The sequence below is a fragment of the Onychostruthus taczanowskii genome, unplaced genomic scaffold (assembly GCF_017590055.1).
Source record: "Onychostruthus taczanowskii isolate IOZ18803 unplaced genomic scaffold, ASM1759005v1 scaffold167, whole genome shotgun sequence".
Lineage (NCBI taxonomy): Eukaryota > Metazoa > Chordata > Aves > Passeriformes > Passeridae > Onychostruthus > Onychostruthus taczanowskii.
The window spans coordinates 1,232,221-1,249,037 of NW_024498873.1; the positions used below are offsets into that span (position 1 = coordinate 1,232,221).

Here is a 16,817-nt window from a genome sequence, read left to right on the forward strand (position 1 = left end):
TTACATTTTGTATAAAGAATCAGCATTTTGAAAAGGTATGTTTTCAAAGTTGGAACATCCATGCTGTTAGAATACAGTGCAAGAACTAGATTTTCCCAGACTTGTAATATGAACTGAGTGATTGAAAGTTGTGGCAAGTCAAGACTCTAAAATTCTACAGATGCTTGCACTGTTTTTAAGGAAAATTGAAAGACGTATTCACAATAAGGACGCACTCACTGAGGACTGACTGAGTGATATGTAATATGAACTGTAATATGAACTGAGTAATATGAACTGAGTGATTGAAAGTTGTGGCAAGTCAAGACTCTAAAATTCTACAGATGCTTGCACTGTTTTTAAGGAAAATTGAAAGACGTATTCACAATAAGGATGCACTCACTGAGGACTGACATCTGTCAACCTTTGAAAATTTTTGAGAAGCCATGTTCTTTGTAAATAATAAAGTGCTCTTTGTAAAGAGCACTTCTACTTATTAAATAAATGGGTCTGGATTCTGAACCCATGCTACCATGGGCAAAATCAGGAAAAATCACAGGCAAAATCCCTGAGCAATATTGTAAATTTTATAGCTTGACCTTTGCTGTGTTGCAGTAATTATAATACAATTTTTAATTTATAGTACAATTTTTTCTTTTTGAGATATAAATTAGCTATTTCTCCATACACACAGGATTAAGATATTGCTGAGAAGCTGTGACAAAGCCAAAGGCAGGGCTTTGCTGTCTGGCTCTGGGAGCAGGCCTGCAGCTCATGGTTTATTCCACAGCCTCCTGCCTGGGAGCCTGTGGAAACAGGGCTCAGGATTAATCTGTACCAGAACTGCACGTTAATGCAAATTATTTCCTCAGGCCATATTTTGCAGGTCATCATGTATCCTAACACACATAGAGGAGAAACATCTTCATTTCTGTGTTCAACAAAAGCCTTAACACAATAAATGAACCTTTCATAAAAGCAATCAAAACAAATCCATTTTTAAAAAGCAGACAAAATATATTTTAAAAGCCACTGAAGGTGCCATTTAAAAATGATCATGCCAGCTGTAAGAAGCTAGCTGCTCAACTGGTCAGTCACAGCAAGCATAAAAACTGAATCCTTTCCTTGCTGCTGTGACACGTTGGTGACACTAGCCCTCCACAGGGCAATGCTCCTCAAGATAGGCATAGAGCCCTTTCATGTCACAGCTCAGCTACATGTTGGCAGCTGGCTCAGAAGAGCCCTAGTCCCTGCTATTTTCTTATAAAGGTAGCATCTCACAGGTCACACAGTATTCTGATCCACAGGGATCACCAAGTCCAGCTCTTAACATACTTGTTGTGGGATTGAACCCACAGCTCTGGTGTTTAAAGCTCCATACTCTAACTAGTTGAGCAGATCTAGGGGTCCACACACCTTCCCTGAGGATTCACTCAGATCCATAGAGAGACCCTATACTTATGCTTCCTTTCTGCAGTGACAGTTCAAAGACCTTCCGTGGACCTCACTTTTAGCCTAGAAAGAAAAGTGTTAGAAGCTGCTTTAAAAATAAAGAGCTGAAGGAGACACTGGCTTTTGCATTTGGATTTTTCACCAAAAAAAAGAAGACCAACCAAAAAACAGCAACCAAAAAAAACCCAAACACACCCAAAACCCAAAAAACCAAAACCAATTAAACAAAAAAGCCCCAAACAAACAAACAAACAAACAAAAACCCACAAAAAACCTCCACACCACTAAAAGTGGAGAAAAACTCTTAATTTATCTTTGTCGATAAAATTCAGGAATCCTGCTTTACAGTGTTGTTAGGGAAAAAAATCGGATCTGTTTCAGATGAGTAAAATTCTGAGGTGTTATGTTGGACAAAAGCTATTTTTAAAGGCACGTTTTTCTTTCCACTGGTTTGGTTTTTGGTTTTGGTTTTTTGGGGTTTTTGCGGGAAGGTTTAGTTTGTTTGTGAATAAATATGAGACCTAAGGGATTAAATTTCCAAATAATAAAAATCAGCACATCTCCATTGATCTGAATAGGGCGATGCTTTTTTTTTGCTCTGGGGATTAGCCTCACCAAAGGCTTTGTAAGCTTTTTAACTTAAAGAGACAGGCTTGTTCTCTGTTTCAGAGCTGAAAGAAATGGAGAAATGTAAGCTCAGGTTAATGTAATCTACAGCTTTAAATTATTAACTACAGGGTGTTTGGAGGCTTTAGAGACTAATTGTAAAAACCTTCTACGGTGGTTGAGAGAACCAGAATATTACAGCTTATGTGTATATGTGCCTATACATATACATATTCCACAAGTATTCAGTAGGTGGCAGTTATAAGCCTAGATGAGCTTTGCAGTCGCCATTTAGGCAGCAGCGCTAGCAGAAGCTGGAGTCAGTGCGCCCGTGAAAGCAGAAAGAGGGAGGCTGCGATCCAGCCAGCAAGAGCATTATCCTCGAGCCAGGTACCGGGGAGCAGCGGGAGGGGAGCGGACCGGGGAGCCCAGGGGAGCTGCAGGCAGCCGAGCCGCAGCCCCCAGGCTGAGACAGGGGCTCCTTTCTGGTGGAGGGAGCCCAGGGCAGAGGGGGAGAAGAGCTGGTGCAGTGACAGGCAGAGACTGAAGAGCCTTTGAAGCTTTCTGTTCCTGCACAGGTAAATTTATTTCCATTGTTTTTCTACACTACCTTGCACAATAGGCATAGCTTTGCGTTGAATTTCGAGGTCTTCCTTTTCTTCAGCCAAAATCCACAATGCTCACTCGGGCAGAATTTCCTCTGAAGTCGGTGGAGTTTTGCCTGAGTTACAACTGCAAGATATGCTCTAAGCTAATATCTTATGTAGAGAACGCGGCATGCTGTAAACTGGGGCTAGCAAGAAAGTCAGATGCTGGTCATAGACACGCTGGCCAGTTAACTATAATTTTTCTGTGCGCTGGGATGCTAGTAATGACCTTTTTTTCAAGCTACCTTTCATTAAAACTCGATGTGCTGAATTTTGCCCTAGTTTATAGGACTGCCACTGCAGTGGCTTAAGGAGAGATTAATTTTTTATTTCTTTTTCATGAAAGCTACATTTTAACTTAACTGATAGAAGAATATAAAAATGTGGAGGCTGAATAAAATAACATAAGGTGTTTCTTTCTCCAAGACAGATACAACTTTGCAGCATCCCACTGACAGGCAGGATTTTTTTTTTCAGTAGATTGCTCCTCTCCCAACTGAATGAAAGAAAATAAATCATGAAAGACCATTCTTAAGTGCCTGAGAGCTGCTGAGTTCAGATTTGATAACACTTTATCCCTTTCTATCTTCCCCATGAAATGTGGGATGCTCTGTATGCTGCACCACTCAGACACAGAAGGGTGAGCACAGTATGGAGCAACAAAATTGGATGCATTTTAATTTTGAAGAATTTTCAGAATGCCCTGTTCTCATGAGCACCTAGTGAGTGAACTCATATATGCCTGTTTATAAATGCACACACATACAGCTGTGTAAGCTGTGTACAGCTGTGTACAGCTGTGTACAGCTGTGTACCCCCCCACTCCTCTCGAGGCAAACGAGGCTGATGAAACTGACTGCTGTTGTACCTTTGCCAACCTCTACAGTTTACCATTATCTAGAATGTTTGCAGGTCTCAACGTATTTAATTTTGGCTTTTAGAGGGCTATCTTGGCTTGCCTCCCTCCCATTCCCTTTTTTACTTTTCTGACTAATGGACTTCAGTTATGCTCAGGAGCTGCTCTCTGGGGCCCGTCTGTCCTTACTAAATGCAGAAGTGCCCAATTCATGCAGAATGGGTTTTGTGCCATTGTTCTGGAGCTATGAAATGTGATATTCTTCCAGGCTTCATGCACTCTCTCACACCACACACAGCATATCTGAGGCTTTTGCATGAAGAAGCATAGAAACATGGAACAAGTTCAACCACACAGCTGCAAATCAATGGTCCCATGGACCCGAAGGAATGATTGTGATGTACAGCTATTTATCTTTATTCCTGGTGAGAGAAGAGAATGAATCAGTATAAATGAGCTGTGAATACACTTAGGGTGGACGATTTCAAACCATTAGAGCAGCAAGATTCTTAAATTACATTCTAGTTGAAGTAATATATAGAAAACCTTTTAAATACCTTTTAGTTGTAACTTGATGGAAGGAATTATGTGAAATGGTTGTCTGCAAAGGCAAAACACTGAATTTGATAATCCAGAAAGTCTATTTCAGTACTGAATATAATTTTTACTTTTCTCTGGAAGTTGCCTGCACTAAGGAGTCCCTTTGCAAGTGAGTGAAGATCTTTGGAAATACAGTTTTCCACGTATCTCACATCAGTCAGATGAAAGCATATTTCTGCACTGTGCTGCACTATTGTTTACACCAGCAGACTCACAAGTGCTGATGGACCTCAGGCTGAGTAATATGACTTTCTCACAGTGCAGAGCAGAGCTCTTTGGAAGTTGATTTGAGTTCAGAGGCTCCTTCTGGCCAAGTGGTCATGATTATATTACACCAGCATTGCAGTCTCTGTAGTACCAATAAAAATAGCAGACTGTATATAAACTGATACTGCTGTTCCTGAAGTCATTACTAGCACTGTTTCTAGTTTCCTTTGAGGATACCGTGATAACTTTGTTTCCTGGATTTCTCTTGTGCTAACCAACACAGCTGCCCATGTAGAAATCCCAGCATCATGTGTGAAAAATCAGACTTGGACTTTCATTGTGACAGAGTATGTGCTATTACTACAAAAATTAGATTTTTTTAAATAAATGTGCCATAAACAATATTCTGGTTCAAAGATGCTCCTACAGAAAGACTGCATTCAATTTCATATTCCCTTTTTCTCTCATTCTTTATGTTTATAAACTTGTCTTTTTCTTTTTTTTATGGTTTTGATTTATTTTCTGCATTGGATTGCATTCAATTCATAGTGTTCCTCAGTAATTCTTCTGTAATACATAATGAGCTGCATTTGAATGTGCCCTCTCCCACACTTAGAGCGAGTATCAGGACATCTGTACATGTAAGCTGAAACAGTATTCACTCTGGGACATTTCATTTGGTATCTAGACTGATTCCAAATGTTTATCGATTTCTCCGTAATGTTTTATATTACTAGGACTAATTAAGCAATAATCAATATTAAATAGAGAAAGAAAAATGGCAATTTTGTAAAACATATTGAAATATTAGCAATATTAATTTCCTTTTAAAATGACCAATTTCCAAAAATGTACCAAGAGAAATTATTTCTGGAAATTTTCTTTTCCATTTGGTATTTTGACTTAAATACAGATGTTTCCAATTATCAGCAAACAGCTACTTTCACTGTATTTTTATTGTGAATTAAAGCATGCATGAAATTATCTTACCTTACTGCTGGAAGATCAGTGGAAAAGACCACCTGAGTGTCTCTGCAGATGTACACACTAATTGAAGCGGGAAATATTCTAATTTGCCTTTTTGAGAAAAGAAATATTGATTAGTTTTCAACCACAAAGTATTGATAACAGAATAATTCCTGAGATGGGTGTCAAAGAAAGACAAGAAAATATGAAAAAGTGTGTGTCAGGTGTGTGTGACAAATGAACTTTTGACTAATACTGAGGTCAGGAGCACCTCCTCTTGACAAAATAACTTTAAATTGAATGTTGATTTTCTCTGTCTGAGATTAGTCTTTCTGGCTATGCAGATCTCCAATATGCTATGGCAGGAAAATCCAGTGAGTATCAGCCTGACTGCAGGTAATGAAATTGGTTTTAGCTGAATCTGAAAAGATGTCTCAAAAGTGAAGTTATGTCAGCCTTTCAGTTTCATCATTCAAAATATTTATATATTAAAGAAGCCATATGAAAAGGGCAAATCCATTCCTGGACTGGAGTGGTTTCCTTCCCAAAATGCCCAGTAGCTCTTACTTACAATTAATCTGAAGCTAAGAAAAGAACACTTGCTCTGCTTTTATTTTTACTTGTTTATTTTTATATTCTTCCCTGAAAATTTAGCTGACAAATTTTATATCTTCTGAAAGAGTTAATTATTTAAATAATCAAATATTAACTACCAGTAACTAAAATATTGCAGTTAACCCAAATAAATAACATTACCACTTTCCAGGTCTGTACACACAAAGCTTACAATGTATTACTCAGTATGTTTTTATCTTCAAAATATCATTTTTATAATATTGTTAATACTACAAGGAAAAGAAATGTATCTGGGAAAAAATACTCTTAAGGCTAAACCTACTTGTCTTCAGAATTGAAAGTAGTGCAAGTTGGATTACTGAACATTTATAAACAATCAGAAAGCTTCTATTACGATATTGTACTCCACAGTTATAATTTAATTGTTGGTTTTCAAAATACTCTGATTTGCAGAAAAAATTCAGTAGAAGAACAGGCTTCTTACTAGTGTCTGGAAACATATCAACAACCGTATTACATTGTTTAATTAATTATCAGGGATAATTTTGGGTCCTGAAACCCACTGCATTAACCTATTCCCATGTTATTGCCCAATAAGCCAGTGGAAAAATATTCTGTTTAAGTCATTGCTTTGAATGGGATGTTATTTGGGTTGTGAAAGAGCATCAGAAATATTCCAGTGGTCAGGACAGCAATCTAACTATCCTTCCCAGCCAGGCAAGGAAAATTAATTAGACAGGAGTTATATCATAAAAAGAAGTCACAAGCACTTAACCTTTAATAATTTTTCTTCTACAGAAGATTTGCATAAGTAGTCTCGTATTACATTAACGTTATGGAATTGAGAACTACAGTGAAAGGCAAAATGGCCACCAGTCTTCAGTTTCCTCTGCTGAATGGAAAACAGTCTTCCATGAATGTACAATTCTTCTGTGTAAATATACATATTTATATGGAAATAGCTTTTTGTCTGTGCTGGGATTTTTATCTCGCAATAGTTAGATACGTAAGTCAGAACCTATTTTTCTCCAGTGTACAGCTGGAGAAGCAGAAGTTCACGACAACGTGTAAAGTCATTGCTCAATACCAAAAATGATTCTACTACTAGAAACCAAAGGGGCTGAAAATTCATGCTGAGTCTTTCATCCTGCATTTGCAGGAGTGATAAATTCTGGTTTCTAATCACACTGCTCTGTCCAATGGCAGAGCAGTTGAAAGGCAAACATACATTATTTTAAGTTAATCTTTCCAACTTTACTTGGTTAAATTAAATCTATTGAAAACTGAGGAAAAACTACTGTATTTGGTTACTTAATTTGGACGAAAACTTTAAAAAAATCAGTTCCAAAGGGAGCTGAATAGAATTCTGGTTTTTTGACATTTTTATTTCTATATGTGAATTAATGACTACCTAACTACACATATGGAGTCTTCTGCGTAATTTCTTTCTGAGTTTTGATGAGAAGCACTTGGAGATTAAGACACTGGTCTACCAAAATACTCAAATAGATAAATCAATAAAGTATCTGACATGCCTAAAGCAAAGCATAAGTTTATATAGGAACTGTCACGAAATTCTGCCTTTTAAATTTTAAGATAATCAAGTCACTAAATAGGAAATAACAACCAGTAGGACACCTATGAATCCTGGATAAGCTTAGAATAATATTTCTGTTTCTGCACAAAAGTGGGTGTTTTTTAATGTGGTAGATGTATTCACCTGTCCATCCTGGATAAATTTAGCATAATATTTCTGATGCTAACTGAAAGTAAGGTGTTGGTTTGTTTGGTTTTTTTTCACATGGTAAATGCATGCAATGAAGTTGAATCTTGTTTTACAGTAATGGTTCATTAGTACATATCTGTTACGAAAGGATTAGTTCTGGGGCAACAGAGCTCTCAGGCAACAACAGAGCAAACAATTTCAGTGTATGCCTATGTGTAAAGCTCTTTGTTGGATCAGGTCCAGCACCTTCTTCATTTTCTGCACATGAACCCTCAGCAGGGAAGGAAATCAATAGATCTTTCTGCGTCATTCATTCTTCTGCCACCAGTCCTATGTCTTCAACAAGCAATGCCACTTTAGCTAAGTGTAGTTCCAAAAATCCATGCAATCTGTTGTTCCTACAGGAAACATTATCTATTTATCTCCCCTTTCTTTCTTCCGGTTCTTTCCTCCTAGCAAAACTATTTCTGCCACAACATCTGCTGGCCGTATATTAGCCAAAGAACAAGTAAAGATTTTCTTACAGTGACAACTATGCATGTGGGATCTCTTTCTTTTACCAGGGTTTCAAAGGGTTTCAAACAACTTTGAAAAGCCATTGTTTTGCGAATGAGATTTTCAACATAAGTGTGATGACAATGAGACAATTTGCTAAAGCAGTGCGTAGCACCTGTGATGACAGGACAGCACAGAGGCTGGCTTCTACCTCCTTTACATACAGATGCTCTTAAAACAATAATCTCCTGTAAATACAGGAAAAAAATGCAACAAACTTATCTGAAAGCCTCCTGTCCTTTCTTTTTCTCTTCTATGTTAGGCCAGGATCATGAAGGAAAGCCACAAAACCTCTTTGGGTACTCTCTGAAAGACTTTGTAATGTTAATTTCAGTTTAAAGATTCTAAATTATTAATTTTCCATGCAAATTGAAATGTTTTCAACATTGTAGAGAACCTAGCTCTAAAATGAAATCTGTTTTTGCTTTCTATGAGTACATTGAAATAATAAAAATATCTGATTTTATCCCTTACTTTTAGATAACCAAGCAAATTTTACAATAAGGACAATGTGCCAGATAAAATCAGCAGGTTTATAACAGTACTTTTTTTGTGAAGAAGATGCCATTTTTCTAAAGAAATCTCTCTGGTCATCTTTCTGTAGCTGGAAAGAAAAGTGATAAATGCTTTTCTCTCCAACTGTCCTTGAGAACAAAATAAATAAAAAGTGCTACTGCATTTATGCAGTGAAAAAAAAAATCATGATTTAGACTAGCTGATCATCAAAAAGCAGACTTTCAAAGAACATGAGAATAAAAAAGTTCTTTCCATATGGACTAGAACCTCACGTTGTAAGAAAAAGTTGTTTTCACAGTTATCATTTGGTCTCCAAATGTGTCCAACTTTCCATTGACTTGAGAAGACCAAAGAATACAAGCGAAGGAATAGAATGAAAAAGGCTTATAATATATAAAGTCTTATATTAAAAGATGAAGGGACTGGAAGTAGGAAATTCATCAGCAGATATGGTGAAAATACTACCTAAGAAATACTTCTATATGCACAACAAGAAAAAGTTCCTTGAAGAGCTCTCTTTCCCTCTTTTATACAACTAATATGACATTTTCCATCTGATATTGGGAAATGGACATTGATCTTACAGTCCTGCTGAAGTCCATCTTATCTATAGCTACATTCTTCACCTTGCACCTTGTATCTTTGTATAGTGGTTCCACCACCAGATAGCCTCATGGACTGTTAATTTAAATTGAGGCAAGATTTTGAACTAAATGCATTGCCCGCACTTTATTGGTTTTTTTTACAATAACAATGACAATATAAACAGAGACATTGCCTTTGAGCTTAAAAAAAAAAAAAATCCATGACTGACATGAGATGGTTTTACCTGAGGAAAAAGAATTCAGGAAATTAATACACAGCATCTGACAACTGCAGAATTTCGTATCAGACTGACATCTCAGTAGGACATCATAAGAGCTCAAGAAAGTGGATCAGTTAAGATGTAATCAAAGCCTCTGACTCCAGAAAGCAAGGGGAACGTCACACTGTTTTGTAAAATGAATGCTACACTAAAAGATATAATCAAGTAAAAAAACATCAACTAAACTTACAATATGTGACATTTCATGGTCATCTAAGAATGCAAACATGGTGAAAATCTTTTGCAACAAAACCCAAGACTGGAAACATTGGAGATAGGTTGATTTGTTTTCTGTGCTTACTTTCAAGCATAAACTGAAAGAGTTCACCAGCTGTGAGATTTCAATCTCTTATTGCCCTAAGAGTATTCAAGTAGATTAGTTTTCACAAGTTATTTTTTTGCCTGTTAATTCATATGCTATCTATTGCTTAAATACCAACATGGCAGGAAAGTCATAAATACATTTGACAAAAAAGTTAGACTATAAAAAACCCAATTAAAGATAAGAGAGAACTGTGGAGATCCAGTGGCTAAGTACAGGATCAGTGACATTGATTCAGTAAATGCTAATGTACTCACATGTAATTAATTAATCAGCCAAAGAACGTTAGGAGTTCAAACTGTGAAGAGCATAACGTGAGGTACTTTATTTAAACATTTAAAATGCATATTTTTTCCCACTATATAAGAGAATAAGTGATTTTATGTCATAATTACTCAGATTTGAACTGTATCCTTCTGTCAGAAAAACATTTCAGTTCTTTCACCTGGCACATCAGAAATACCTAGGGAAAGCATGCAGACTAACATAAAGGTCTGCAGCTGAGTTTGAACTGGAGGCAGTGGTTAAATATGTTGCCCCAGTGAATAGCCCACCAAGCTCACCTGCAGCAGCTGAACAAGAGCAGCTCCAGCCTTGTGTTAGCAGAGCATCTGCAGAAAACATAGCCAAGTCAACAGAGGTACAGATTCACTGTTTTGCTGATCTTTGCAATCAGACAATTTAAAATGAAGATGTATGTTATGAAAATTGCTTTGGCTTTTGAAATAAGGGTAGTGTTGATAAACTGAGAATTTAGAGGATGATAATAAGTTTTCACTGTTGTAGTTTGTGAAAGCAGAAAAGGCAGCAAATGAGGCTTCATTGCGGAGTAAGTCAATTCTAACATGTAAAAAGCAACTACTGTTTTCTGTGCAGGTTATGAAAGACTGGTTTTCTTAATCAGAAATGATCTTGTACATCTGAAAAGTCAGACTTTAAAGTTAATTTTTCCATACCCTCACTGGCCATGATGCCACAAGCTGATTAAATAATGCCTTACTTTATTTTGTCTTCCTGTGTGTTTCAGTTAACACCTTTTAAGACAAAGAAACATCAGTAAGGTAATAGGGTGGTATGGAAAGCATTAATGAATGAACTCTTGTGTGCAAGTGCACCACATTCATATAGAATGATTGCCACTGCAGGAGATTCTGTGACCAGATCCACATAGAAAACAAAAAAAATTATTAAAAAAATGATAAATTTGGGGAATTTTTTCTCCAATGTGATCATAAAGACTTGCATGAGGTTTTTTTGGTGGGTTTTTTTGGTTTTTTTTTTTGGGTTTTTTTTTTTTTTTTTTTTTTTTTTTTTTTTTTTTTGGTTTTTGTTTGTTTGGTTTTTTTTCTTTTAGTTACTGAGCACGAAAAATGTATAAAAAGATGTAATTTTTATTTTGGCAAAACTGAGGATCTTCAGCACTCACAGACCAAACATCAACTGAGGTTGCTGTTCCTTTGCAGTCACCCCTGGCTGGAGAGAAACAGCTCTGTAGAGAAGGTCCTGGTGCTCCTGGTCATGATCACGGTCATGGTTATGGTCATGGTCATGGTGATGCTCAGCAGTGCCCCGGCTGCAGCAAACCCCCCCGTGCCCTGGTCTGTAGGAACAGGAGCAGGGCCAGCTGCCAAGACAGGGATAATCCCCCTCTGCTCAGCACTCACGGGACAGCAGCAATGCGCTCTGTCCGGTTCGGGCACCCCCAGCCGGGGAAACAGCCGATAAACTGGAGCAAGTGCCGATGGGGGCACCGCGGGGTCCAAAGCTGCGGCGCTGTCCTGCTCTGCAGGCTGAGGGACCAGGGCCAGCTCAGCCTCGGGAAGGCAAAGTTGGGGCAGCAAAGAGTAGCCATCAACACCTGCAAGAAAGCCATCAAAAAGGTGGAGTTACGCTCTTCACAACAGTAGATGCTGCGAGGAGAGACAACAGGTATGGATTGAGAGAGTACCTTAGATTAGGTATAAGAGGGAAAAAAATCATTCTGATGGTAATCTGGCATTGGATTTTGTTTCCCAGAGAGACTGTGGGGAAGATTGGGGATTTTCATAGCTGTACAGGATAGACAACCTTCTCTGGTACCCAGCTGTAATAAGCAGTCTGGACCAGAAACCTGCTCAGGTCTCTGCCGTCTGGAATCATCCTTTGATACTATGGCAATTTCTAAAGAATGCCTGCAAAATTTCCCTACACATTAGATCTGCTATTGTTACCACTGTGAAGTTTTCCTAATGTGAATTTCTTCTACAATGCAAGAACATAACTTCTTTTTTTTTTTTCACCACACTCTCCGTCTTTGCAACAACTTGCTATGTTTTGAAGATTGTTACCATGCTATTTCTGGACCCCTTAGAATTTTGCTGCATGCTTAATACTTCAGGCCATTAAGTGCCCCATTTAAATTTGTTGTATCTTTTGGGCTACCATATGTGTCAGTTTTCTTGGAGATTTCTGAGTATGTTTAGGGTATACAGTGTAATAGAGCAGGAGTACACTCAACTAGCTTTAAAAATTTTATTTCTCTAGTCTATATTTCATTGATTTTCTTAATAAAAGTTTTCATAGTGTATTTCTTCTCCTACTCCTGTAGTTCCTAGGCTACATATAATATGACTGTTCAATGCTTAAGCTGCTTCTGAAGTGGAATTCACAGATATTGCTCTCTTGCCTTTTAACTTACAAGAAATTATTAAAGTATAATTCTTATGATAAGTCATTCTGTGCAGTCATCCACAATTGTAAGCTCTAAGACTGCCCCAAATTTGCATGTCTGCAGTTCTTACATACAGATTCATTCTCAGCGGAACAGCATTATGCTAGCTTCTTCTCCTCATTTTTTTTAGCTATTTTTTTCCTTTATTTTTTTAACATAATGAGCTGCTCACTCATTTTTTCTGTTCCTCAGAGGGTTTTGCATCTTCTATAAACACATACATGAGCATTTTTTCTGAGGCTACCTTTTCTTTCCATTCCTTGATTTCTGCTGTCAGAAAACCAATTTTGCTTCAGTGCCTCAGGGTGAACACTCTTATTTATCAATCCTTCCTATATTTAAACAAACCTCTCAGAGTGACAGTGAATGTAGCACAGGAGAGATTGAAGGGGTGAAGCTGCCTTCTGCCTGAAGCCAGGCTGGGTAGACAGAGCTGTAGCAGCTCTGCACTTTGCCTCAGGATCAGCATCCCCAGTTGCACTGGTTATTCTGCCTACGGTAGGCAGATGAGGAAGTACAACTCCTCAGCTCCTTCATCCAACAAACTATGTAACGACAGATGTTTTCAGCTTACTCAGATGTTAGAATTAGGATGCTATAGGATGCCCTGTACAAGAAAGATAGCTACCTCAGGATATGCTTGAACAAATTGAAGACATTAGTGCAGCATGCGTTGCCGTAGCTTAAGCCTAACTGGCATAATGAGCATCAAAATGCAGAAACAGAAAATTTGGCATGAGCTTGCAACCAGAATAAGGGCATGGGAGGTCCACTAAGATCCACAACTCTAAAGCATCAGTATTGTCTTCCTGCTAGGCAGGTAAAAGGTAACTTAAAGTCACCCCCTGCAATGCAGTGACTCCTTACGCTGCATTGAAGAAATAGCTTGAAGGCTTACTTTCAAAAGGGAAGAAATTCTTTGGGTTGTTCTAGATTTATTGCTACCCAGGCAAAATTACAATAGGCAAATTTAATCTCTTGGTGCCATTAAGGCACTTGGGCAAAGTTCCCTATAAACCCTGTCCATTTTCTTCAGAACAAATACAGATGCAGAAAATTTTGCTTTTTTTTTCCACATGTACCCCTTATATATATCAATTTAGTCTGAAAAGTCACAATACCCTATGATTTCTTCAATTTTTAGGCCTCATTTTTAAAGTGTTTGTTTGCTTAAATCTCACTAAATATAAAAAGACTGTGTGTACTGATGTGCTGTGTACCTATTGAGCTGCTACTCATGGGAGGACATATTGACTTTCACTTTATTTTAATGAACTCTAAAACATCTACAGCTTGTAAATATGTGACTAGTTTACCATTTATGTTATTTTAAAATTATTTCCATATTTATGGTCCTACTATACTCAGACGGGTTTTGTCAAGGGGAACTGACTGCAGGAATCACTGAATTTTGTGACCTTTGACATATGCCCTTGCCAACCTTGACAATACAAGCCACTAAAAATGTTATGAATATGTCTGCAGGACCTCTCAGATAAGTATAACCAGTCTCGTGTCAAATATCATCTGCTGCAAGATAAATATTGGAATAAAAATTCAGCATGTGAGCAATCTGAGTTTACCAAAATGTACTCTTTGACCGGAAAAGCCAGTGGCAAAACACACCAAAGTGGGACACACGGTCCCACGGAGTTAAAAACAAAGCTCAATAAGTGCTGTTGCTGAATAATCCACAAATACATCTTAGTTGTCATTTAGAACTGTAGTCCAGTCATAGTGGGGATAAATTCCTTAACTGCTGAAGAGTTGGAATATTCAGAATAATTGACTATCATACAGTGATCAGTTTTGACTATTATTTTAGATGTATTTAAGATATAGAAGGATAATTTCCTTTCTACAATTTGTTCAGACCAAGGCCTTGTTGAAATTCCCAGATGCAACTTTTTAGTTTTGTGTATATTAGTCCAGTAGGAAGAATACTGAAACACATGATGTTAATTAAAAATCAGCCATGAAGCGACAAAGATGGTATTTTGCTACCAGTCCAGATTGGATTGAAAACCCTAATTTACTGAAATAAATAATTCTGTAACCCCCTGCAAGACTTAATAAATTAGTACAACTGGTACGCCATCACTTACATTTATTTCTCTTACTGGGAAAGATACCACAGCATGCACTCCATACTTATACCTGTACTAATGTCTGTCTCCTTGTTTTTGCTGTTTTCTCTCCTAGGATTTCTCCCCTAGCTGACCAAGTGACACACAGAGAAACATGCCTGAACAAAGCAACGATTACAGGGTAGTTGTGTTTGGAGCTGGAGGAGTGGGAAAAAGTTCTTTGGTCCTGAGATTCGTGAAGGGCACTTTCAGGGAGAGCTACATCCCTACCATTGAAGACACCTATCGGCAGGTGATCAGCTGTGATAAGAGCATTTGCACTTTGCAGATAACTGACACTACAGGGAGCCATCAGTTTCCAGCCATGCAACGTCTCTCTATTTCTAAAGGACATGCTTTTATTTTGGTTTACTCTATCACCAGCCGACAGTCCTTGGAGGAACTCAAGCCAATCTATGAGCAAATATGTCAGATCAAAGGAGACATAGAAAGCATTCCAATAATGCTGGTGGGGAACAAAAATGATGAGAACCAAAATCGAGAGGTAGAAAGCAGTGAAGGAGAAGCCATGGCTAGGAAGTGGAAATGTGCTTTCATGGAGACCTCTGCCAAGACGAACCACAATGTGAAAGAGCTATTCCAAGAATTGCTAAACCTGGAGAAACGCAGGACTGTGAGTTTGCAAATTGATGGCAAAAAAAGCAAGCAACAGAAAAGGAAGGAGAAGCTGAAAGGAAAATGTGTGGTGATGTGAAATTGCACTGTCAGGAATCAGCTGAGAAGTCTCATCTGACAATAGGCATGTAAACCCATAGACAGCAAACAACCATGCAAGATCCTATTTATTAGTATCTGTTTTAAAAGAAATACTTGGAAATTGAAAAAAATGAGGTACTGTGATTGCTATTAAAAAAATGGAAAAATAAAAATATGTGTAGTCTCACAATCAATTAAAGCATATCAGGAAGAAAAAAAAGATGTCCCAGAATACCTTATTTTGTAATTTACAAAAAAGAATTATCATCATTCACATAATATGAAAGATTTGGAAAATCAACTTAATATTATCTGCATTTGCATATAATTGCAAGAGAAAAACATGTATAATATCAGAAGAAAACCAAAGAAATGGTAGTGAAGAAACCCAGAACATACAAATACATGCTGGATGGTGTTAACTATTTCCTTCAAGAAAGCTGTGGATGAACAATTCTATAACATTTTAATTACTGACTGGTGGAAGAGTGTGCATAAGACAGTCTTGGATCACCTGAATAAATGAACTATTGCACAGTAAAAGGAAGCGTGGGGATAACAGTTAAAAGGGACAGATATTGTCTCTATCCCCCCAGCATGATACTTCTTTCTAGTATGATTCAGTGTTTTAACTTAAGGTTGTGAAAAAGCCAATCCCTGTAAAAGAATTGGAGATCATCTTTTCTGGGCTTTGTTTCAAGGATGACCTGAGTTTCTGGCCCAAATATATTTCAGAAGAGCAAACATTTATTAGTGGAGAATGCCAGATAGAATGGTGTACATATAGAACCAGAAGCTTCCCCAGGGAGAAAGAACTGGGTAGTCACCTTCGAAAGCCTCTGTGGGAGAGACTCCGTTCTAATGCTGCTGCCGGTGAAATGAACACAGGGTGTGGTTAGTGAGTGAATGGAATGTCTTTTGAACTGGTGGCACCCTTGGAGTGGGGTTGGCATAATATACAAATTATCATATTAGCTGACTGATACTTCTTTGCATTACTATATTCCAGTTAGAAGGGTTTATGCTCATGCCCTATGAGATCTATTGCCTTTATACTGTCTGAAGTATTTTATATTTGCCATTTAAGTTAATGATTTTAACTGCTGTGACTATTTATAGAACCAAATATATATCTGAAGTTAGTGCCCACAAGAGTCTCTAAAATGAGGGGTTTTGGGATAAGCACTACAGGATCTGGAATATTCTGCAGTCAGAACTGTGTTATAATGCAATACAAAGTTCAGAATAGAAAACATACTATTTAAAATATCCTGTCAGGGGAAACTGCTCTTCTCAAAACCTTTGAAAAGGGAAAAAAAGTAAAAATGTGAATTTTCCTGGATGTCTGTCCAAAGCTTTTTAAAAACTAATGTGAATGACTGAAGTATGTA

At 37.6% G+C, this 16,817-nt stretch overlaps 1 protein-coding gene across 1 annotated transcript; it reads left to right on the forward strand.

The window, feature by feature from the left end:
• The first annotated feature begins 2,226 nt into the window (after window positions 1-2,226).
• DIRAS2 (DIRAS family GTPase 2) lies at window positions 2,227-15,588 on the forward strand. Its single transcript, XM_041399623.1, has 2 exons — window positions 2,227-2,427; window positions 14,786-15,588. Exon 2 carries the CDS (start codon window positions 14,825-14,827, stop codon window positions 15,422-15,424), a length of 600 nt encoding a protein of 199 aa, XP_041255557.1. The 5' UTR covers window positions 2,227-2,427; window positions 14,786-14,824; the 3' UTR covers window positions 15,425-15,588.
• The last annotated feature ends 1,229 nt before the right edge of the window (window positions 15,589-16,817 follow it).

What these genes read in the sequence shown, in the direction of transcription:
- DIRAS2 (XM_041399623.1), top strand. Translation starts at nt 14,825, where the DNA reads ATGCCTGAACAAAGCAACGATTACAGGGTAGTTGTGTTTGGAGCTGGA.